The sequence below is a fragment of the Anomalospiza imberbis genome, chromosome 16 (assembly GCF_031753505.1).
Source record: "Anomalospiza imberbis isolate Cuckoo-Finch-1a 21T00152 chromosome 16, ASM3175350v1, whole genome shotgun sequence".
Taxonomy (NCBI): Eukaryota; Metazoa; Chordata; class Aves; order Passeriformes; family Viduidae; genus Anomalospiza; species Anomalospiza imberbis.
The window spans coordinates 11,154,463-11,179,891 of record NC_089696.1 but is presented as its reverse complement, the minus strand read 5'-3'; the positions used below and the strand labels follow the sequence as shown (position 1 = coordinate 11,179,891).

The 25,429-nt window shown below is 41.3% G+C and overlaps 1 protein-coding gene across 11 annotated transcripts in view; it reads right to left on the bottom strand.

Annotated features, from left to right (window-relative positions):
* SUN1 (Sad1 and UNC84 domain containing 1) overlaps nt 1-22,843 on the bottom strand; it is a 32,983-nt gene extending 10,140 nt beyond the window's left edge. Inside the window, exons 1-10 of one of the 11 annotated variants that reach the window (XM_068207009.1) lie at nt 22,819-22,843; nt 12,561-12,657; nt 6,801-6,992; nt 6,278-6,468; nt 5,150-5,176; nt 4,865-5,056; nt 3,064-3,186; nt 1,993-2,076; nt 1,563-1,673; nt 60-158 (exon numbers count right to left, since the gene is read on the bottom strand). In XM_068207009.1, coding sequence (XP_068063110.1) covers nt 60-158; nt 1,563-1,673; nt 1,993-2,076; nt 3,064-3,186; nt 4,865-5,056; nt 5,150-5,176; nt 6,278-6,468; nt 6,801-6,992; nt 12,561-12,637 — 1,096 coding nt within the window. In that variant the 5' untranslated portion in view covers nt 12,638-12,657; nt 22,819-22,843. Of the gene's footprint in view, nt 1-59; nt 159-1,562; nt 1,674-1,992; nt 2,077-3,063; nt 3,187-4,864; nt 5,057-5,149; nt 5,177-6,277; nt 6,469-6,800; nt 6,993-12,560; nt 12,658-17,041; nt 17,167-18,470; nt 18,848-19,006; nt 19,031-22,818 lie in introns of those variants that run through there. The other 10 variants (XM_068207008.1, XM_068207007.1, XM_068207015.1 and 7 more) reach the window with 10 other exon arrangements.
* Nucleotides 22,844-25,429: the final 2,586 nt, after the last annotated feature.

The window sequence follows — 25,429 nt, the reverse complement described above, 5'->3', positions numbered from 1 at the left end:
CCCCTGATTTGCCAAAAGGAACAGGCAATGCACACACACACACAGATTAGAATAGTAACCTGGACAGAGAATGGCCAGCCAAAGTAGAGACAACACCTTCTCCGACACAAGCCATCCCGTCGCTCCTGCTGTTCGCAACACGTGAAGCATAAAGTAACCTAGATTATAACAAATTAACTCCATGTGGTAACAGCCACAAAGGAGCTGGAGATTCTCTTCAGTACATGCAGGTAAACAGACTCAATCCCCTGCCCATCACATGTTCTGCAGAATTTTAAACCGTACCTTTCAGTAACCTCAAACTTGGTTCTTCACTACTTTAAAGCAAAGCAAGCCACTAATAAATATGGAGTCAAGTAAAACCAAAACAGTTTAGAAACTGAATTCTCATGGATAGAGATAAACAGACTGAATACCACCTCTGCAGTTAGAATATCACTTTTCCAAAATCAAAGTTTACGTTTTGTAACATGTTTATCTAACAATGCCATGCAAAGTGTAGCAGAGAATAGCAAGAGTACTACCACAAAAACAAGCTTTAAGCACATCATTACTTTAAAAGCATCTTATTTGTTCAAAATTATATATCAAGTTCATGATCTATCTGGGTTCTGGGCAGAAGTGAGAACAATTAAAATTTTAAAATTCTAGTGATGTCTAAGAAATATTGATAAATAACAGAAAGTATTCCCACTTAAAAGTTGCAAGCAGTAAATTTACATTAAGCTGAGTGTCCCCAAGGATGTTCAGTAGGACAGTTCTGTATCTCTTAAAGAGAACAAAACTACCACCAACCTCCCCATCCAATGCACTGTAATAAAATGCTGTAACTTAAAGCCTGCTGAGGCCACCAAATACTATGTCCAAGACTAGGAGCAATCTTTCTACAGAACCAACTACACCGTATATGTTTAGAAAATAATCCTACATTCTTAGATTAGCAGATATGTCTGGGTTAATCTGAGGGATTATAGATATACCAACCCAATGTTTTGCAAATCATTTAGGTGATTGAAGTGTCTCAAATCATTTTCCTTTGCTGAATAAAGAGCACTCAACAGATCCTTGATGATTCTGTCATTCAAGCTAGGGAACGCTCATCTCACAGGGTAGATTCTATCCCTATATAAGATTCCTGTAAAAATTGACTATCACTAGAACAAAAATAAAATGTTAAAATCCCTTTATTCAAATAATCTGCATACCAGTATCTCATACCTTGCTTTCATTTAAAGTCAGCTTTTCAACCTAGCAAGCATAGAGATCTTCCCAAAGTGCAATAAATTAATCTGATTTGTTCCTTCTAACATACAAGGTGCACGTTACCCTAAACCTTCTTTACACTAACAGGTAAGCAGCCTGCCAAGCTTGTACAAAAGCCAAAATCAGAGCAAGAATTCAGACAGAAGAGGTGTTAAGGAAGTTAGTTGTCTAGGCACTTTACATTTCTACCCTACTTTGACAGATGGAGGAAGAGAAAAAACCCCAAACATAAAACATGTGTGATTAACATTGTGAGACTGCGATGCAAAATAAAAGCAAACAAAAATGTCCAAGTCAACCTGCAGAAGAAAAGGTGTGCCAAATGGTCCTTGCTACCCTTTTAGCCCATGAGGACTGCATGTGGTCTGTGGTGTATATTTCAAGATGTTTCTTCCCTTTACAGTCATCACCTGTTGGTTGTGGTAACAGTTGATTAATGGGATAAAGCCAGGATCAAGTCAAGATCTGTTACAAGATAACTTGAACAAGTCTATCTCATATCATCAGATATCAACCCAAAAACTGCTAAGCAAACTTCAGGGAAGGAAACTTGCCAGGGGAAATACTACAGTACACCAGGGGATCACCATCCCCCCCCCCCCCACTTAAGTTGCAAACCAAATATTTACTTTGTAGCTTCCACAGTGTCAGGGGCTGTCTGATACTACTCTTGCAGCAACAACCTGGTGTAGAGCCCAGGACTGAGACTACATCAATCACTATACTTACATATGGATTCCTCATTCACACCACGATGATGATCTTCTCTATAGAACTCCTTTACATTCACGCTTCCACAGTAGTCTGAGTGAGCTGCAACACATGGAAAAAGCACACATAGATTCGAATTATCAAATTCAAAGCCTTTCATAGACACAGATTTTAGCTAAACTGGCTTGGTTCACTCTTAAAGTCAGATTACTCTAAAGAACCCTGAAAAATGACTGAGGAAGAAGCCTACTCTGTTTAATCTTGTTCTTTCTTCTTTAAATATCAGGGGGCCTCTCAGTTAAAAAAAAAATCCTTCTGCTCCTTTTCAGATAGCAAAGTTTGTTAAAAAAAACCAAAACAACAAACAACCCAACCAACTCTCATCATTAAGTCCCTGTTCCCAACATTCCATCAAATGGGTCAGCCATTCATTACATATTTGTGTTGATTTTAACAAACTTGTTACAAGAAGGAGAAAGCATTAGGAATTATAAGGCTCTGAGCAGAGAGAAGGAGGAGGGCAAAGTTCTACCCACATGCAAAAATCAGTTCCCTTCTGCCTATGGCAATTTAACTTCACTTGTAGAGCAGGTATTAGAGAAGAGAAAGCACCAAAGAAGAAATTAATGTTTTCAGAGAAAACAAGATGTGCTCTAAAGTAGTGCAGAGTGATGAGAGCAGCTTGAGTTTTGCAAGACAGATCTAAACGAGCTTTAAGTGCGCAGCAGGTTTAAAGGTGATAAGAGAGAATGAGAGAATGAAAGACACTGAAAAATTAGAATTTGACACTATCACCACAGTTTTTAAAAATCAACTTAAATTTCTCAATTCAAAAATTATTCTCTACCACTTTCTAGTAAAATCAACAGGTGGATCTCATATAAAGGAATCTGGATACTTTCAAAACAGGAAAGGTACAAAATGTGTAGCACAAGTGAAGTAATAATAAAAACTGAGAAAGGCAGGAGCCAGCCAAAAGACTATAGAAGAAGAACACCATAGTGCCAAAGATGAAGTCCATAAGAAAATAAACCCAATACACACACTCTGTCTTTGTTTGCAGACCAAGGAAGACAACTGAAAAGGTACCTTTATATTCATAACCCAGCTTCAGCAAAACCATTTGAAATAGTTGCACTAATAGTGATGCAAAAGATGCTGCAGCATTTTTGACCAATCGTAGGATCTTACTCATGTAGAAATAGGTTCCTCCTATTGAAAAAAACAGTGTGAATACAAATTATTCATCCACAGAAACACGTACTTCTGTTCTCTGGTCACCATTAGCTTGTGTAAGAGTGAGGACGAAGCAGGAAAAGCCTTTGTTTAGCCAAGAATATGAAACTTCAGAAAGTGTGGTTTGAAAATTCTGGGTGTATTAGATATAGCATGAAAGCTTTTGTGAGAACGATACACCCTGGATAATGACTTCAAGGCAAAATATATAACTTCAGCAAGAACAGCTTTGCTTAGTGAGAATGCAGAACTCTGAAGAGCAATGAGTTCCTTGCTCACGGAACTCAGGATTCCTCACTGATGTGAGCTGCTGATCCTGATTTTGGGGTCACAGTCCCAAAGAGACACTACAGTGTTATTTTGGATTTGGAAGAATGAGGACTGCTTACCATCTTCCCTGCTGTTACATCAGAGGAAGTTCCTACAGATGTCTGCCTGAAGTGCTAGAGACACAACCTTCTCCAGAGCCACAGGAACAAAGCCAAAATCCACCACTGCCACTGTTCCAGACTCAGCCACATCCCAAAAACCTGCCATGACTGTGTGCCTTTCCCTACCCACACACCCCCGAAGTTTGACTCAAACCCCTGGATTAAGGTTCAAAGGAATGTACAAAGATGAGGAAAACTCTCGCATGTGAATACAAACTCAAGAGTACAGAAAGTTTCCATGCAGTGCCATTTGAAGTAGTTGACTGTTCAAGTCAAGAGAATTCCACCCTATGCTACACACTAACTAAAAAGAAATTAGTCAATTCAAGCATTTGAACTCACATCATATAGCTCAAACAGACTAATTTCTTTTTCTTGTACTGAAAACAAGCTTCATTCAAGACTTAACATACCTACAAAATCCCATAAATGGCTCCTTTTTAATTCAAGGTCATTAAGAAAACAAATCCTTTGTGGTAACTGAGGACTACCAGTAATCAAGAAACTCCAGGTGCAAGAGGCAGGCAGACACAGGCAAGACAATGAGGAAAACAATCCACTGAATGGAGATTGTCTTGGAAAGGCAGAATCTTATTCATAGAGACTCAGTTTTTCAAGCTTTCGGAATGTAGTCCCTAGAGTGAGTATTTGGAATCAGTTTTTCCATTTGGAGTTCAATATTCCATGTAGTTGAGGTTTAGCTTTTAGAAACACTATAAAAAGCTGCAAGGTTAAAAGAGGAGGAAAAAACGAAGGAGGAAGTAGAAAGCCTTCTCAGACATTCCCTAGATAACACAAGCACTGCAAAGTAACAATTCTGCTCAATCTTGAAAGTAAATTCAAATCACATAAGGGATAAAAAATGGTAAACCAAAAGGCACAGAAATTTGTATCTGGAAACCATGACCAAATATTTCATAGGCAGAGCCACACAAATCTGATGTCAGATTAGGAGACTTACAATCAGTGCTGGCTGGCCAAATAATTTTATAACTTAAGATACCAGGGCATTTGAATTTTGTAATTGTTTGATTCCTACAGCAGCACTGAAAATCAGTAGATTATTATATATCAGAATCTGACAAGTACATAATTTCAGCTGATACAGAAAAAGCTATTTCACATAAGCTGATCCCTAGAATTCAGTTATTGGCAAGTTCATCAGGGTCAGACAGATGCTTAAATAACACTGTAGAAATGAAACACAAGAGAAAGTAACTTACTAGATGCATGTTTCTGGCTCCTGTCTCTAGTGTAGATCCTGGAGGGTGGCACGTGGGAAGGTGAGTAGGCAGTGAGGACCTCCTTCCTCTCTGACAGCATGCTGCAGTCACTGCACGTGTAGCCGTTCAGCGGGGGCTGCAGCTCTGCTGCTGCTATGCCCCCGTTCCCCTGCAGCAGTGTGCTGTCACTGCCTGGAAACACAGAGCACAACACCCGTGTCAGCACTGCCAGCACTGTGCCGGTCACACAGAAACGATGTGGAAGGAAAAGCAAAGTGTAGTTACCTTTGGGGTCACCTTCTTCATCAAGGCCTGCAAACGAAAAAAAAAAAGAAATTGGTCCCAAATATAAGAAAAACCTGAACTGAATTACAGTATCTGACATAAACTCAAGTTAGAAGTCCCACTAATTTTAAGACCTCAAAGGAAGTCTCTTTATGGTTAGCATTTAACATATTTTGCAGTCCATCAGAGAAACATCTATCCAGACCTTATTGTAGTAGGGTAATAGTTGTGAAAATCATCCCACCACAAAAGGGACAGACAAAGCAACATAAATGCCAACTGCACCTTGACTTAGTTCCCACAAGAAATTAAAGCAGCTAATTACAAGCTTACAGTAGTGTTTCTGCTGCTTGGTAACTATTTTGATACTACTGTACTTAAAATTCTGTTGTAAGAGCCAGGTTATCTAAAATTTAGAATGGGCTCTACCAAAATCAACACAAGTCTTCCCACTAGGACTCTGGGAAGGTCACAAGTATTTTGACTGGAAACAAAGAAAGAGTCTGAATTGGGAGATATAACAAATTGCTGATCTGGTTGTACACAATGCTTCACACAGACAATGCTTTATATAGACAACTCTCATATTTTCTCTTAATTGAAGAGAAAAGGTTCCAGGAAAATACATTTTGGTATAGTTAAAAAGCCAAACCAGCCAGCCACACACAAAAACCCTTTTGTGAAATCTTGGAAAGTCACTAACTTGAAATTTTCACATTAATGTATGTTAAGAAGAAATACATTTCTGCCTATAAACTAATAAGAAAATGCTTTTCGTTTGGCTTTTCAAAACCAAGTTACATGTTTACAATTCTTTAAATGCACATCTTGAAGAAAGCAATGACAGCAGATAATTTAGGCATTGCATCACCAAAGTGTTTATGTTTGCTGGCATATTAACTTGACTGTGCAAAGTCTTGACATTAACCATGCCAGTAAATCAAATTTACACACTGGATCATGAATTTCCAGTGGGCATCTTAACAAGTAGACCCTTACAGCTGAAGTGCAAGTGCACACACATTTGGGGATAGGATGGACAACAGGTGATGCAAAGATCATAAATTTATACACACCAAACCAAAGAGTTTGCACAGTTTGATACAAGCAATAGCATTTATTGCCTACCCCAGAAATGATCAACTTCTGTCTGCTCCCGAATCAGAGACTCATCCAATATAGTGGATATCATTGACGTATCACTGGCATGGCTATTGAAACTGCTCTGGCTAAAAATAGATGAGCTGGACAGATTTTTCCTTGGCACATGTCTTCCACTGCCAGACTGCTTGCTCATACTTCTGCGTTGCTTTACCACCCTAGGAAATAAAGGCAAGTAAGACACAGCACTAAAGACACACATTTCTGTTACTCTCTCACTTTATTAATAAATGAATAAACAGCCATTTCAACACTGATTTGACTAAACAGAGCAAACAAAGTTTAAAAGGAAGTCCTCGCCTTCAAGCACCTGTAATTTGACAAAGATGTTTGTACAAAACTGTCATTGCAAAGCACATACTGAACATAAATTTCAGAGTATGGCAGCAAACACCAAGAATAAAAAATAAGACCTGTGGGCAACCTTTTTGCATTATTGTGTTCAAACAGTAAGACTCAAGATTTACTAGTGATGACTAAAAATGCTTACTTAGACTGATCCCTGAAGGACATGTTTCCAGCATAAGAGCTGTCATGAAGGGAATCACTCTGTCCATCATCTGATTTACTGTATCCTCCAGCAGCCAACCGTAAACTACGCCGTGACATTCTGGGTGAATCAAACACTGGATCTATTTTATTCTCAGTCTCAAAATCCAAAGCAGATGAAGAATAACTTGAACTGCAGTAAAATAAGAACAGCAAAGTTACTGGGAGAATTTTCAACCTGGTAACAAACATGTTTTTTAACCAAGTCCAAGTTTCCATTAAATGCAGTTTATTCAGGGTTATGGTACAATCCCCACAAGATACACCAAATAATCTAGATATATGTAGATATTCAAGGTTCTCCTAGGCAATTCATAATACAAGTTCTACAACTGAAAGCAAACCACAGAAAGAAACAACCACCATGGAAGCCACATATGAAGTTTATCCAGAGCAAGCACTCATTCTTTTGGGACCAATTTGAGTGCAGAAGCCATTCATGACACAGTTTCTTCACCATGCCTAGCAGCAAATCAAAAATTACACACTCCAAGTTGCAAGACAAAGATTAATTTTCAGTCTAAGTTTATTTTTGTCGATTTTCTGTTTGCCAAGTCCTTGTTTTGAGAACTGAAGATCCATATGCCACATTACCCTGAATCTCCACCTCTCAACAAGTAGGAACTTCCTCCCTTTAAGATACTTAAAGACTTCCCTACTTCAGCTATTTCAGTTTAACAACCATTACTTGCTTTTAAAAAAGTGTCTTAAAATATCTCTTAATTTAATGCAAACCATTAGAAATATTTAACTCAGAACTAACAACAAATGTTTAGAGACTTCAATTTGTTTTTCTCCACAGAGGCAAGTTTACACATAGATAGCCTTCACGTTGTTACCCCAGGAACTCCACATTTTGACACGTGATTCTCTCAGAGCCTCCATGAAAACTTACAGTGAAGACAAAGCAGCAACACAAGGCAAACGCAAACAGATTAAGCTGAGGAGTCTGTAAGAAATACATGTACCAAAGCAGAAGTTCAGCCTAAAGCAGAATTCTCATACTTACAACCAAAGGAAACATTCAGTTATGTAAGTGAGCAGAGGCTGCTGGCACAGCAGGTCAGGTTCTAGAACTGCTCAGCCCTGTGACCCACAGCATCCAAATGCTAAGTGCTCTAGGCCAGCTTTCATAAGGACTCTGTCCCTTCTTGGGCCACAGGGATATTACAGAGATGTAACAGCACTTCAGTACTCCTGGAAGCTTTGTTTGTTTTTTTAAAAGAAAAGATAAGCAAAGATTTGTTTATGACAGCAGCTCTTTCTCCCCAGACAAAAACAAACACGCAAATTAGATCTGAATGAGTAGATTCTACTGTGCAACCTGTATTTTAAATGGAAGCTTTCCCTTTAAAAATACATACAAACAGCTACTATAAAATGTATTTGTGTAAAAACGACTTCATGGAAATAGTTTTCTCACACCATCATTAAAGATCTCAGAACATCACAAAGTATGGTAAGTATTTTACTGCTTCAGCATAGAATTACGTTAGCACCAGAAGGCCTTGAAGCTACACTTACTGTAATGATGTAATTCTGACAAGGTGATGCTTTTGAAATCAGTTTCTCCATGGCTCCTCAACACAAAGTAAAGTATGTAAGATGGGGCTGTCAGAGCATGTCAACTGCACTTCTTTTGGCTAAAAAACTAACCCAGACAACACACTGCTGGAAAATATCTCATGACTCCAAAACCAGCTGGGCATTCAGCCCATAAGATGAGACCAGAGTCTGTCCAAAGTAGCTGCTTCTATGGCCCAGAGTAGCACATAGTTGATGGCAGGGTTTTGGTTCTGTGTGCTGGATCTCACTGGTCTGCCCTGATAACGCTGGCACGTGCAGTGCAACCCTGCGCAAGGCAGGAAAGAGCCTCAGCACAACTTAACAAACCCAGCATATATACTAAATACATTAGGCTTGTTAATCTTTGCTTTCATTTGGCTGGAAGAGGGAGAAGAAATAACATGTTTTCTCATGCACTCCACCAACTGTAGACTAAAGAGTTTAATCTTTACAGTTTTCAAAAATGCTAAATATAAATGACTCATACTCTGACAGAGATGAAGAGAGAATATGGGTTAAATGTGGCTCCTCCTGCTGTTATTCTGAAGGGGTCAGAGCCACAACAGTTTTCTATTGAGACCCTCCCTAAACAGTTGTTTCAGAACTCAGTTTTGCTATTTACATTTGCCACTATGCATTTGCTTTTCCTCATCTTCACCCCACGTTTCTTACAGATACTCAATTCACAAGAACACAAAGTACACAGAACAAGCTGACAGCTGTGAACAGCCTCAATTTGTTTCTGTTTATGAACACTTGCTGTTACCAAGTTATCTCAATAAGCATTTATATCAATGTGGGTTGAATAAATAGTTTGAATTTGAGCTCTACTATCTAAAAAAACCCCAACAAATCATCACGGACTTTTTTTTCTCTTTAACAAAAGGGGCTTGTCTCTCACTTACGCAGGGTAACAATTCTCTTCACATTATCTGTCCTCTGGCAGCAGGACAATGCCTAGAAGTCTCCTAACTTGCCATCTCACTTCCCATGCTTTGGAATGCAGCCTTTTTTCTTCTACAGAAAAGTCTACAGTAAATAAAAAAACCAAGGGCCAGAAAGGAACCTGTACATTGATGTCCTCCTATGCAATATGTAGAGCTAACCAAGAAATACCTAAAGGTGGGATGCAATTAGCCTACACTCCTGAATGACCTCTGCAAACAATGAGGACTCTGGTTCCATCCCCCAGCAAACAGCTTCCATGGCTGCTGGCAGAGCTGGTGACTGGAGCTAGTCTTACATTTCCAGCTTCTTGATACCTCCTTCATATGAGCTTCTACAGAATAAAAATGTCCTAAACTTCAGCAGATTATCTTTCAAGTAAGTAGAATGACAATGAGGTCTGTCAATTTTAGCATGCCTATAGCTTGTCTGAAGGACCTTAAGTGTCATTTATTTATAAATACTCCTTGGAATGAAATGGGCAGTGATGTTCTTGACTATTCAGGATAGCAGGCACATGCAATACCCCTAGAGAACTACAACTGAACAGGCATCTTCTAACATGGACAGACATATAGTCAATACAAAAACATTCACAGGTTTTCTAACCAGGGGGCATTACTTACATAAGGTGACCAAGAACACTACCTTGAATTGTTTAGTTATTTCTTCAGTCAGTTCCAAAACATACTTAAAAACCTCAAACGATTTTATTCAATTACTGTGCAGAAAATTACATCCCAATTGAATGCTCTGACACAGAAAAAGAAAATCAAACCAAATTCTTATTGATTTAACCCATATTTGTGAAGAAGTGTTAAAGGCACCCAAACTGACAACACAATTCAAAAGATGATGGTGACTAAAAAGAAAGATCAGTCATAAGAGTGGGGTGTAAATTGTGTGTTGACAGGTGGGTGAGATTCACAAGTTTGACTTGCATGTGGAAGAGGATAAAGATTATTTAGGTATATCAGTTAAATGTTTTTCTGATTTGGGCTGGAGGAGTAGAAGCACAAAGTAGAAAGCACAAAGTACAACTGTGAACACACAGTGATTCCAGTAAGCATTAATATAAGTTCTATTAATAAATCATAGCCAACTCTATTAATAGCTTTGTGGTATCAAACTTCACTGTACTGCTTTCTGCAGGGCTACATCCAAGCCAATTTCTTTAAAGAAAAGATTCTGTAAAGACTGAATTGTCAAAGGCAGAATAAACCAGATCAGAATATAAGCAAAACAAATACAGCTAGGGGGTAAGAAGGAACAAATTCAACATGAAAATATTTCTGATTAGCAATTTCCTCAGAGTCTTCAAATATGGTTTGACCCAGAGTAGGAAGAGCTACAATAATAGATGCCATTCTGCACATATATAGCAAGCAGAGGCACAGCAAGAGTCTGCACAAAAGACTGTGGTTTACTCTCTTGACACCCTGAAAGCAGTGTCACATCAGTGTACCAAGTAGTTTGCCCCCATTATTTTAACACTTGGGGCTTCACACAATTTTAAAGAAAGAGCTTGCCAATCCTTGTCTTCTACACAAGGAAGAATTACAATGAATTAATATCAACCTAGTTTAACTATTCTGGCCTTTATTAATTCAGTTATTAAATTTCACCTTACCCAGCTCTACCCATTTCTAAATACCTATGTCTAAGAGTTTAACACAGTGAAATGGCAAGCTGGAAAGTTTCAGGACATATAACCCCTTCACAACTTCTCAGTTTTGCAAAGCAGTCTTCATTGCAGTGAGACAAACACTCTGTTGTCCCCTAAATAAACCCCACCAAAGTAATGATTAAATATCCTCCAGATATCCAACAGGATTTATCATTCCGCATCTTCCTTTCTACTTGCCCACTCTTTCACTGGATGAGAATTTTGGACAAGAATACCACAGGAGTTTAACCTGTCAGGAGTTACAATATTTCACCCAATCACTAAGGTAACTAAACTCACTAGGTAATACAGAATTGAAACTGCTGCTGGATACAAGGCATGTAGATCACTTTTCATTGCCCAGCATGCTTTTCTTGAAATTAGAAGACCCACCTGTATATAACCAACATTTTATCAATAGTTTTTCATAAAATTCAGGAAAAATTGCAATTGAATTGATGTAACACAAAACATGTCACATTTTGCAACACTACTGACATTAGGCTATAGTTTAAAAAAAAAAAAAAAAGAAGGCCATGATCCCCAACAGAAAATGGAAATGTACAGTTTTGGAGCACACAAAAGAAGAGAATTAACTCAGTAATCTCTTAATACTACAGTTTTGCCAACTTCTGTTGCATTGGCAAGCAGCCAAGTATTCTCCTATCTCTATAATGGATTTTAATAACAACACATAATGACGTACAGAGGGAACAGAAAATCAAATCTCATACTGCATCCTAATAAACAATAATTTTTTAAACTTAAAATCAGCTAAACCAATAACTCAGATCACTGATATATTTTGAAGCAAGTATGTATCTCAACTCAACAGCAAGAACAGCTCAATAGATTAGAACAGCAACAATCTGCTACATTAATAGTAAAAAACTCAAAATAGGCACCACACCACTTATTCTGAATGCATAATACAAAAACTACCAAGTACTACAGTTAGTTTCTAGAAAACTGAAGTGATTTAAGCAAAACAAAGATACAAGAAAAAACCAAGATCATTAGAAGATACAAAAAAAGATACAAGGAAAAGCAAATTCATTAGAACACAGATTTTACAATCACCAAACAAGCAGCAGCTCTGCTAAAAGAAGTAATCAATATTTTACTTCCAGCCAAGTCCCACACTAGCGGCAATGAGTGTGCAAAAATCAGTGTTTTAAAGTGAAAGTGGTCCCAAGACACAAAAGAAAGCACACACCAAAGTCACAAGACACAAAACACCAAATAATTTTGAGGACATATTTATAGAAATCCAACAGTGGTTGTAACTAGGCGGACACAAGTTATTCATAGCAACTAATAAACACTGAGTCATTATCTTAGTCATTGTCCTGTTAGTTCAACATTTTCTTTCCTCCAGTTAGGACACAGCATTTATTTTCAAACCAGACTAGAAAAAGCCCAGTTCTTCAAAGAAGTCAGCTACTTACCATGAAAGCTCAACTCTCCACATTAGCAACATTCAGACAACAGAGAGTTTGTCTACAAGAAGAAAAGGGTTCTCACCTGAGCGCATATGTATAGCCAGTGTTCTCTGGCAGACATTGGGGAGGGGTGTACGTGTGTAGACGTGAAAAGTCCATGTTGACAGTTTCAAATCATACTGTAAAAGGTGAAAATAAAGTAATGCAATGACTTAAAATTATGTCAAGTCAATCTAGGAGCCCTTGCACTGTTCAGCCTGTGTTATTAAGCATTGAAATAAAAGAGCTATTACCAGAAACATGGAGCTCTCAGTAGTGGAGTAGTACTGCTGCTAGTGCCAGGTATCCCTTATCATTACTACAGGAAGCTCAGGGTATTTCTGGCTGTGACCTTCTTTATGATACCCTACTTTCAGCTGTTTCCAAGTTCTCTGGAACATAGCAGTTATGAGCCAAACTCTTATCACAACCAAATTACAACACTTCCAAAGGAACTACGCTATGCTGGTATCCCCTAAAGAAGCTACTTACAAAACTCTAAAGAACCACACTGCAATGCTTCAGAGATCTCTTCAAAATGTGTTTTGCTCTGAGTGCTCTCTGAGCAAAGCACAGGCTGCTCTGTGCACCAACTAAGGATAATGCAGATGAAACTTGAGAAAGTTTTTACATATAGCCAAATCATTTTACTCTAGCACTTTTGAATACCATCCACTAAACAGCGAGGGAGTATCCTGTCATTAAAACCACTGAATACACACCCTAGCAAAAGAGCCAACTGCAAAATGACTCATAGGGTAGAATTAGGCACATTTTCCAGAGTGCCATCCACTTCCAAAAAAACAAACCCAAAGCCAAAACTACCAAATCAAAAACCACCCAAGCAACATTTGTAAAACTTTCCATGGGGTCTTTGAAAGGTATTATAGCTTTCGGAAGAAAATAAAGACTGATGTTGTCCGATCAACAAACTTGCAGAGCTGCAAGACTACTTGTAGCACTATGAACAATTTGACTTTCAATTTCAAAGTATTTGCAAAAAAACTTCAGCCCTCCTCAGTTTTATGAGCCAAAGAAATTTTTTTTAATTTTGCAGAAAAGATTCTTGGATGACAGCTTATTTTTAGTTAAAAAATAGGGATTTGGCTATTCTGGATTTGCATGGTTAGCAAGGCAGAATCCTGGCTACTTGCAGATTATCTATGGCTCCTGTTTCAACAGCAGTAAAAGATATTCCACACATCTGTGATGACATATCTGAACCAGGATAAAAATATCCCCAGCTAATTTTCATAATCGTAACATCAACAAGCATCTCATTTTGGAGATGCATTAAAATATTAAAACTTCTCGGCCTAAGCATCATAGCTTCCTGAATCCAAGCACCTCCCATGCCAAGTGCAGTTAATGAAAAATAAGGAAATAAGGTCTCTCACTATTTACTTTTTTTTTGTATTATATAGAACACATTTCCATTAAGTGATCCTCTACGTTCACTTCATTTGCCCCAGATCCACAGAGCCATAATGTTTTCACTAACTTGTACATAAATTTATTGTTTGTTTACAGGAAGCTTAAATCAGTAGTGCGGAAGTATTAGCAAAGCAGTCTCATTCTTTTGCTAGAATGAGCAGCAAATTCTGTTGGAATATGTAACAACTGCTGCCTTACTTTATCAACAAACAGGAGCTCAATTTAGCACATAGGAAATGGGGACCAGAGAGCAATGGCTCACCAGGAACAAAGTGGAAAGATTGTGAATTTCAAAATGAGGGATGCTGATAACATCAGAGAGCACTTGTATTAAAGAATAGCAAAACATGTTTCCCAGACATATGCTTACTGAAGTGAAAACTATGATTAAGGTTGATCTGTCCGAATTGGTTCACGCCAATAAAGATTTTTAAGCCCCAAAGTAGAAAAACCTCGTTCAGTTTCCGCTGGAGCTGATGCACGTGCTTAGCACACATCATTTCATCATAAAACCTATTTTTTAACTGGCAACTCAGTAGCTAATCCTTCTGACACCCAGCAATATTTTCCCACATGGAAAGCTCAGCTATGCCAGTGAGCTCTGAGTAGCTCCCCAGCTCCTCCCTGTCTGCACTGCCCATATGGGCAGGGCAACGGCCGAGTTTGAAAAACAACATATTGGCTCCGTTTCTTCCCTGTTCTTTTCTCCTTCACCACCAGTTTTCTCTTTACTTCATTTCAGAATAAATCAAATGTTAGAAACATAAACAGTATCTCTTATTTGATAAGGTTTTAATTGTATCATGAAGTTATTATAGATAAAATATGTGCTTGACAAAGGCAGCGCTAACTGCAAAGCCTCAAAGGTACTTAGGCGTAGGTCTATTAATAGCTGGGTTTCATAGCACCGAGCTCTCCAGTGAAGATATCAGGTTTGCCATCTAAACACCACACTTAGAAATCACTCTTAGAAGATTTAGGGGCTTGGTTTGATTCACTGCTTGTCTGATGCTCTAAAATTAATTCTGACTCAAGAGGAAAAACCTCTACTCAATTTTTCAAAGCAGCAAAACAGGCTTGACTGACTTAAAAAGAAAAAAGGTCATCTTCAGATATGACCACCACCATTTGCAAAAACGGGCATCTAGAATTTACTATGAAACTGGATTTTTTTCAAGTCTGACTGTTAGTTCAACAGCTTAATCTTAGTTATTCACCTCTTAAAAATAAATGATCAACCCAATTTATTTAGAAATATTCTACATCTGTATTACAAAACAGACAGGGTAGGCAGAGAACATTGACTCATTCTAATTTGTTCACTCATGTTTAACAGCACCCCACCTTTTGTGTATTATCATTCTTCTTGCTTATGAAACTTTCATACACAACTGGAACAGAAAGAGACACGCCAATAAAATATTTTGAAAATTTTAATCGCAAAACTTGGCAGAGAACCTGAGAGGTAGGCACTGTACTTAGTTCCAGTTTGAACACTTCCGGGTGCCCAACTAGAATCAGTTCCATGTAGACTTTTAGTCTCAGCTTTGTTGCAAGATTACCAGGTCCAAACTCCAAAATAGCCTTTTTCCCTTTTGTAGAAGTCCATAAACATCTATTTCTAATACTAAGGTATGTATAGTGCAAGAACCAAGCATGTAGTTGCAGAAAAGCCCCAAGTAATACGAACACTTTGATAAGACAGCCCACAGTGAATTAAAGGGAAGCACAGGGTTCCACTGGAATGCAAGCAGATGCTCCGTGGGCCTCAGCTTACAAGCCAGCTTCCATGTTCCTGCAGAGGAGACAGCTGGCTTGCTTGCCTTTTTTTGGGAAGCAGACACAACAGTCATCCCAAGTATTATCTCTCCCTTGCAATTAAACGGAGTCTGTGTTACAATAAATCAGCACAGCAGAAGAGCAGGAGAAGACAGATTGTGACTCTGTCAGAACACAAGGAAGCCCAGGAACTCCTGTAATCAGTGCAGCAGAATTTACCTGCACACAAGGCCCTTGGCTGTCTCCAAAGGACTTTGAAGCTTCTGAGTGACATGAGGCTGCACCACTAGCTCAAAAAAAAGCTTGCCTGACAGCCACTTTCACAATCAGCCAGCCTAAACAAAATCCTAGCACCATGGCAGCAAGCTTCCTGGCTTCCAGGGAAGATGATGAAATGCTCCACGAGTGGCCTTTTCCCATAGAAACATCACAAGGCAGGGGGAGCAGCACCAAACACTGACCATGCACTACAAACACCTCACAGGGACACACACAAACCCTCACTGATGGCTTTTGGGGCACACAGACTTTCACAAACATACTGTCCAGGCAGCTCCTCGTGAAAGCCTTTGTAACAAAGGAAGTGGTAAATTGCCATTTCACAAAAGGGACCCTGGCAGAGTAGAAATATTCACCAAAGTCTGTTAGACAATGAGAAAATTCCCAAGACAGCATGTCTTATTTTTTATGTTACAAGGGATAAAAAATGACACAATAAAGTCTTAAATATTAGTAGTACTGCTTCAAATAGAACCTTTACTACCCTCACAATTTAAAGCCAAGTAAGTTTAAGTCACTATGACTTAACACATTTGATGCCACAAATGCTAAACAGATTTAGGCAAACTATCAATAACAATGAAACTGGAACATGTAAACTCCATCAATTTCTGAGAGCAAGCCATTTTTTACTTGTAATTTCAATTTTTATTTTGTTCTATTATTCAGAATAACCAGTAAAATCACTGTTTTTAGTTGAAGAATGCAAATTCCTAAGTATATATACTCCACAAAGGATGTTTCACCATAGCAAGTTAGTTACTGGTTTAAACAGGCTGAAGAGCAAAGAGCTCCAAAGCTAAAACAACATTTTATTAAAACACACATTCATAAAACATTATTGTTCCTTTAAAAGAGCAACCAAAGAGCAAACAAACAAAAAACCCACAAGTAATAAAACCAATATTTTACACTAGATGTTACCATTGAGCATTATGGCACAGATCCCCAAAGACAGGTGTCAAACTACAGCACTAACAACAAAAGCCAGCTTCACCACAAAGCAGCAACACCGCACGTTCACATTCATACCTCTCGAAACGCTTTTTAAAGGGGAGGCTGGCAACAACCAGCCACACATTCAGCCGCGGTGAAGCCACCAGCGTGCCCGTTCATTGTTTACACACGGGGCCCCGCTGCCAGCACACCATCTCGGAGGCCGGCCCGCTCGGGGCCTGGCCGGGCCCGGGCCCCGCAGCCCCAGCTCCGCCATCCGCCGCGGCCCGGGCTCAGGGCGCGCCGGCCGGCGGGCGGCACACGCCGTGCCATCGAGCCCAAAATGGCTCCCGGCCCCAACAAAGCCCGCAGCGCCCGGCGGCCCGGCCCCCGCGCTGCCCGTCACTCGCCGGGTTTGAATTCACGGGAGGCGGCGGCACGGCCAGCCCCGCCGCCTTAACCCCTGCGGCTCCGCAGCGGCTCCGCTCCCCAGCCCGCCGGCACACAACAAAAGGCGTGTTCTACCTCGCCCACTCCTGAAACGCTTCACCTGCCCGACAAAACACCCCCGGTATTAGCGAGCAAATTAAACCCCCACATCTTACTCTTTATAAGCGACACCTGAATGCCTAAACGTCCACGCCTTATAAGCACCAAATCACAAGCCAGTCAAGCACCGCAATATAAGGATATCTGTACACCATCACATTTACTAATAGATCAATGTAAAAAGCCCGCTAAGCTTGTCAATAAAACCCCCCGTCCAGCTCACTCACGACGAAAAACAGCCTGCAACTCAACTTCCACAACACTGGTATGAAAATCAGCAACTAGTAATTCACCCCCATATATAAAAGCAAGAATTAGACATTAGCATCCACAGGGAAATTCAACAGAAGCATTAGCCTGGAATAGTCAGTTGCAAAGCAATGAAACAAAAACATTAAAAAATTAGCAAATATTGAACTTCCTTTTTGCGTAATGTTAAACTGAAAACCAGATGGTGAGATGGGGGGGCCTGCAAATGCTGCAGAAACCCGGAATTTACGGGCTAATATTTTCCTTCCCTATAACATATTACAAACAATATAATTTTTATATGTGTTTTATTTTAACATAGTATAACGTTAAATAAGGCAACGTAAAATAAGGCAAACCAAATACTTTTTCTTCCCAGCAGATAGAAAACTTAGTGGAACTGTCAGAAAACAGGTGCTGTCTCCAGTGTTCCTGACACTTGTAACCCTGTGGTCACTGAAGGGCAGCCGAACGTGAACATGGCATAAGGAACTCAGCACTATCACCTCAAAAGGAGCACAGCACTGAAATTTTTACAGCACATTTTGCTGTAAAAACACGAGCAGTCACTCACTGGGCGAGCGATGCCAAACTCTTCTACAGTAAACCGGTCTGCTAAACACCTTTCCCACAGAAGCAGCTGCCCTGAGGTGACAGCCGCGGGACAGCGAGGACAGGTCTGTCTACCTGTGCTACCCACAGCACACCACCCATCACAGCACGTTACCTTTGCACCAAGGCTCGGCAGCTGCGGCGAGCGCCGGAACCACCGCGCACTTATCAGCTCTTTCACAATCAGGGCAGAAAGCTGCAGGTTACAGCTTCTTCTGACAAGGAAACCCTCCAGGTGCCAGGCCCAGAGGGACGGTGGCAGATGAGGTTTCTCCCTCCTCCCAGCGAACAGAGCCGACAGACAGAACTCCGGGCGAACCAGGGGGCAGCGCCTCACGCCCCGCTGCCTCCCCTGCGCCGCTGCCCGAGCCAGGGACGCCGATCCCCCGCTCGGGGGAGGCCGCAGACCCGAGACACCGCGCCCCGGGGGCTCCCACGCGGGCGGGCGGCCGCCACACGCGGCCCCGGCCCGGCGGGAAGCGCCGGCGGGCGGGCCGGGGCGGGGGCGGGCGGGGGACGGGAGCGCGGACGGGGGCGGTTGGCAACGGCCGGGGCGGGCTGAGCCCCGCCGCCTCCAACCCCGCGCTCCGGGGGCGGCCGGGGGAGCGCGGCCCGGCCTTGCGCGACGGGGAGAGCCGCGGCGCGGGTTACCTGGTGCCGGTGCAGCGAGGGAAAGGCAGCGCCGGCGGCAGCGGCGGCGGCGGCTGAGATTGCCCGGGCCCCGCCCGCTTTGCCGAGGCCGCCGGGAGCCCCCGCCCCGCCCGCGCGGCGCGTGCCGGCAGCGCCCCCTCAGCGCCCGCCCCGCGCGGCCCCTCACACACGGGCACGGGGCTCCCGCTCCGCCTCCGCCTCCTCCTGCTCGGGCCCCGCTCGGGGGCTGCCCCCGCCAGCGGCCGCCGCCCGGCAGCCTTCCTGCCTCGCCTTCACCCTCCGCAAAATGGAGCTGTGGGAGCCTCTGGAGCGAGCAGTGGAGAGGCGAGGAGAATTAACTCAGATTTTCACTCTATTGCTTGACTCACTGACTTTCTCTCCCAGTGTTTCTTCTGTTTCCTTCCCACCCGGCCTTTTTGGGATTCTCCTTCCCTTCGATTCGCCCTCCTCCGCCCTCCTTTGGCTCTGGCACAGCCCGCCCGGCCGCTCGGTGGGACTGAAGCGCTTCGGCTCCGTGGGGTGCCAAAGCGAATCTCCCCAGAGCCAGCACGGGGCCACGGGAACCTCCGCACAGCCACACGGAAAAGAAATCCGAGAATGGTTTGGCTTGGAACTGACCTTTAAGCCTATCTAGTTCCAACTCCTCTGCAATGACCAGGGACACCTCCCACTACACCAGGTTCCTCCAAGCCCTGTCCAAACTGGCCTTGAACACTTCCAGAAATGGGACTGGCTCTTGGCAGAGAAGAAACAAGCCCCATTGTTCAAACACTCTGGGAACGTATGCAAATGCATTCAATGTGGAGCCTGTGCCTGAGTGACTTTTTTTAAGCCTTTAGCCTGCCTCCCCGAGTCCACAGCTCTCTCGTGGGCCCAGCTGTAGGCAGGGATGGTGCAATGTCAGTGAACAGAATAGGGAATTTGTCACTTGGGAATGGCTAACCAGGCCATAAGTTGTTATTTACTTGTGTGTGCAAGTGAAATGACTCAGCTTGCTGTGAAAGACTGGCTAAGAAATATGTAATTATCAAATAATCCAAATGTTTGGATACAAAATGAGAGAAGGCAGCTAATCCTTAAGAAACAGAAAATGCAAGATAAACACATTCACTTAAGGTATTAGCTGATATTGATGTAGCACTGATTTTGGGCAATTCCTGTTTCTTTTAAAAGCGCTTTGCTCTAGCTACATGACAGTTTTAAGATGCTGCAGCCAAAACTGAGCTGACCCCAGTGACACTTGGAACCAGTGTCTGGTTTGGTCAGATGTGCAGCCCTGAACCAGTCTCCTCCTCCCTGCAGATGGCTGAGTATTTTGCAGAATCAGTTTTCTGGCCACTCCTTCTCTTTCTGTACTTACTCCACACCTGTTTTCCTGTCTTAAGAGTAGATAATATTTAAAGGCTCAAGATACTCAGGGCAAAATCACCTCTTAGTTTAAATCTCCTTGAAATTCCCTGGTGCCGGGAGGCCAGGCCCTCTCAGGGATGTTTCCCACCCTGTTCCCCTGGAGCCCAGGCAGTGCAGGCAGCACTCAGCTCTGGCAGGACAAGGCATGTCGTTCCCCCAGGGTGCTGCTCCAGCTTCCCAGGCTGCTCTGACTTGTCCTGAGCAGTTGTTTTTCCATCACAGCCAGGCCAAGAGGCTGGCTGGAGGATGATGGCTGAAGCTCAGTTTTCCCTCCACTCCTTAGCCATGAGAGGCAATAGAGCTTTTTTTAATTTTCCAGGATTTAAGGGCAACATGGTCAGATGTCCTGGTTTTGTTAAAACAAGCTGGTGTGTAGAGGGAGTTACTTTTCCCACATTTCAAAAGAAACTGCTCTGAGGCAAACAAAAATTCCTTCAAGTTTTCTCAGCCTCAAATTCTGAATGTAAAGTGGGCTGACAATTTTATTGGCTAAGCTGAAGTGTATAGAGAAAAATGGTCAGTAAGAATAAAGATTGACTACATTAACAACATTCCATTTTTAACATTGTAGAGGACACTTAAGAATTTAGAGAAAAAAAAAAAGCTTTCTTAACTGACACCAGGTATGGGGAAACTGCAATACAGGGCCAAACCAATCCAAGGACCACATTTCACTAGTTTTCCCTTCCCTTCCCTTTTCCCTTTTCCCTTTTCCCTTTTCCCTTTTCCCTTTTCCCTTCTCTTTTCCCACATTATTGCTCCCTTCCCATATGATTCCCATTCCCAGTGCTCTCCTGCAGTCACACCTAGCAAACCTGTTGTGCCCCACATTCTGGTCCTTGCTGTCAAAAGGGGCAAATCCCCACAGTGATCGAAGGTACAAACTGAATGTGGCAGAAACCAGTGCAGTCAGGTGTTCCTGACTGGTGGTACTGGGCATGGCATGCTGCTGCACAGGATGGGACTGGTGACCTTTGTGTCCATTGCTGGGCAGATCGTCATATATATGTAGTAGTATGAAAACCACCTAAAATATCTGTAAATCTGTTTTCCTGCTCATTAAAGAAAAGGTTTCTCGCCACCTGCATCCCTTTATGGTTAAGCTCAGCAGGGCCCTTTCCCCACAGCCCTCAGCCAAAGGCAATGGGTGCTGCATCCAGAGCAATTGGGTTATCAGGTAAAGGGGGATGCAGAGCACTTCAGTTTTGCCACCAGATCTCCGTGGTCCTGACTTACAGGGGATTTCAGACATTAACAAGAAAAGCCGATTACACCCAAGGCAGGCCGGCAGAGCAGCCGTTCTCCTCACAGCTCTCATCTGCTGCTTCAGCTCAGCTCCTGCTTCTCTGGGGGATTGATCCCAGTAAATGGACACAAGCTTGTTAACTGTAATTTTTGTTGATCCTTCAGATGCCTAATAATGAAGATTTTTTTCCCTTTATTTTTCTTTCTCTTTTAAAAACATGGTTAGAGCTTCACATGGAGGGCTGAGACACAGAGCAGTCCATGATGTATCCAGCAGGACCAGCTCTGATCCACTCTTCTAGCAAACAGTTGCTCGCCTTCCCTTGCAGGGATCCTAACACAGATTCTGCAAATGAAACAGAAACTTGGCTGCTCTCAAGCCAGCAGTTGGCTTTCCAAAGCCAAGATGTTATTATATTTTTGGGGCAGTGCTCTGGTATGTTTGTGTGGTGCAGACAAGGGGCTTCCCCCAGCAATAAAGCCTGTGCAATAGCCCATCAGAACTCTAACTTCTCCATATGGAACTATTATAGTATAATTTATTTATAATAAATAAATAAATAGAATAACTTCTACCATAATGACATAAATACCTATTATGGTTACACTATAGTATAACTGGATAGTTTTATCATAATACTATGTAGTAAAAGAGTACTATGGACTATACTAATTCTTTCTGGTTACTCCTGCTTTTAACTTATACCTTAATAGCTAAATTTCTCTGTGTAGAGATTAGATTAGATTAGAGCTGTGATATGTTATTACAGCCTATAATAACTTTGCAGTTCGAGCTGGAGGTCAGTGTCTGGGAGCAGACTGCTGACATAAGCAGAGAGGTGCATTAGTGCACCTTCCCCTGGGCTCACATGACCCTGCAGGGCTGGACACCTGCAGAGTGTCTGCAATCTGCCAGAGCGTTCCTGAGGAAATCTGCACATTGCCTGGACGGACTCACACAGATGAGAAGTGGATGGATCTGGATCACGCCTAACCACCAGCCTCTCCTAAAATGCTCTCTGATGTAGACCCTGTCTCAGAGTTTAGTTACCTCATTTGTCAGTGCCCTCTCAACATCTAATTAATTCAATCTATTTAAGGTAGTTAACAAATATATAAAAGATTCTATATTCAGTTAGACAAATGCATGCACTTACCTAAAAACCTCTGTTTTGCTGAGAACCCAAGTCCCAGGATCCTCCACAGCAGGTCTTCTGGCTTACAAGGATGAAGACAGAGGCCCAACTGCTTGTCACAGGAAGGGCAGGGCTAAAGGCTGCTTATCTAAACTGCCTGAAAGTTTGAGATAACAGCTCTGCTCCCCAAAATTGCCCTAGCTTAAAAGTGACGTAATGCATATGGTGCTAGTGACATTCTGTAGCGTGCACTAACTAAATCTAGAAAATATAAGAGCTGATCTGGCCAAACAGGAAAAAAACCCTGAAACATTTTAGTTGAGTTCCTACTGATCCAGTAAAAGATTGAAGCTGAAAGTTGAGTCTCAAAGAAAATGACTTAAAAATGCAGACTCATAAACCATCCGCAGGAGACTCAATAACAGTACATTTTTGTAAAGGGATTTAAGAAATTTGGATTATATAAGATGAAATATGGTAAATTACAAGCAAGGTTAGCACATTGTCAAGTCCTACGCCCAGAAGGCCTAATAAGAGGACGTAGTGGCAGATCCCCAGTTTGCCACACACACACAAACAATATCAAGCTGGTGTTTAGCATGTCTCTAGAAGGACTATTAGAATATTCATTTTAACAAGCTCTCCTGGCTCTGAAGAAAAAGCTGGTTTGTTGGATAATGTGGAGATTTTTCTTTGTGAGGCATCCCACAAGGGACTGCTCCGAAAGATAACAAAATGTTCAACATATGGAGGAAAAAAAAATTCCCAGCCTGCTGAAGATATCAAGCTTGATGAATACTTCAGCTCTTACTATTTGTGTGCCAGCTTTAGAACATCTTGAAAAACTTTGACTAGATTCCACGTCAACCAAGAATGTTCTCTTCTCTCATCCCACATTTGAAGTTGGGTTTGCAAACATCTCTGCTTTAGATCACAAGAGTAATTAAAAGCATTTGACCAACATTTGCACTGCAGCTATCATGAGGCTGTTAATCAGTGGTAAAGAATCTAAATTTTGTCAACATAAGAAGCTAAAAATATCATGCCTGTAGTAGTATCATTAAGTAGGATTTATTTAGGGGACTTTCAAGGGAACTTTACCATAAGAACTGGGTTCTTGCTGCCGAAGTGAAACTTTAGGTTGTATTGCAGGAAGCTGCTGCTTTGCAGTGTTTTGAAAGGCTATTTTGAGAACAAGATCTCTGCTAGGATAGTTATAAAGTCTATTTCCAGTCTAATTTAATTGGCTTTTTAATAATTGATTAGACTAAGGAAACAATTTCATGGAACCACAGAATAGTCAGGCTGGAAGAGGCCCCTGGAGATGCTGTAACCAGTCCCACTCCTGCCCAACAAGCTCAGGCAGAACAGGTTTCTCAGGGCTGTATTAAGTCAGATTTTGAATATATCCAAGGCTGGAGACTCCACAATCTCTTCATTCTATTTAATGTTTTCTAGGGATTTTTACTTCACTCACATTGCCTTATACAAAATTTATATTTTATATATATTGCCTTGTAAGAATTTTAGCTGTCCCCCCACTTACAGTCAGTTAAATAGTTAATAGTTTTTAGTCAATTAAAATGCTCCTCAGTACAGGAACAGCTGTACTTCAGCTTTTCATTAAAAGAAAGCTGAACTTCAAAGACAGTACAAAGGATCTAAAATGAGTATCCTATTCTACAGGAATGCACAATAGCTTTTGGATCCATAAGAAACTCCTCAACTATTCTGTATCATTAGTGTTATTGTCCCTTTTTGGAGAATTTTCAAAGCGAGCCAGTGTTTTGTGGAGAAGTGGCCAGAAGATTGATTTGCCTTTAAGCCAGGAATAAAACTTGTCTTGTGTGTGTAATCAGTCTCAAATGTTTCTTTGGGAAGGCAAGCAGCCATTGCTGTAAACAAATCATGGGTTGGTTAACAACTATGTCACAGGCCTGAAAAGGTAAAGTTAGGTCAGATGGACAAACAAACACGAGCACTTCCTACAGCATAAGGAGCATGAACAACCCCCACCGAGTCTGTTTTTAGACTTGACACAAAGCCAAGGCACTTGGGAATTAGAAGCCAAAGAGTACTTTCTGTCTGCAATACAGATAATTTAAAATTATCTGTATAATACCCACATCAGAATCCTGATTTTCCATGATTTGTGTATGCCAAAAAACCCCAGCACCCTACCCCATAATGGTGTACACAAGCATCTAAGAGCTCCCTTTTTTTTTATTACACAGCTGAAAATAAAAGATGACACCAAAACTTACACACTACAAATCTAGTGAAGAAAACCCCAAACAAACCAAACTTTAACCTAAAGTCACAGAATTTAATTTCAAAGCAATATACAAACAAACGTTGCTTGCTTTCCAAGGCACACTGGCATAAATGTAAAAACTGCAAATGACATATTTAATACAAAAATATAAATACTGTTAATCTAAATGACAAAAGAACAGATTTTCCCATGTATAAACCTTAATTTAAAAAATTCACCTTTACTCTCAGTCATGAAATGTAATACAATAAAAATAAAACTATTATTTTAGTACCACTTATGTCCCTATTATATCAGCATAAATATGAATATTCAAAACATTATACACTTTGCTGCATTATGAAAAAGAAGTTTGGC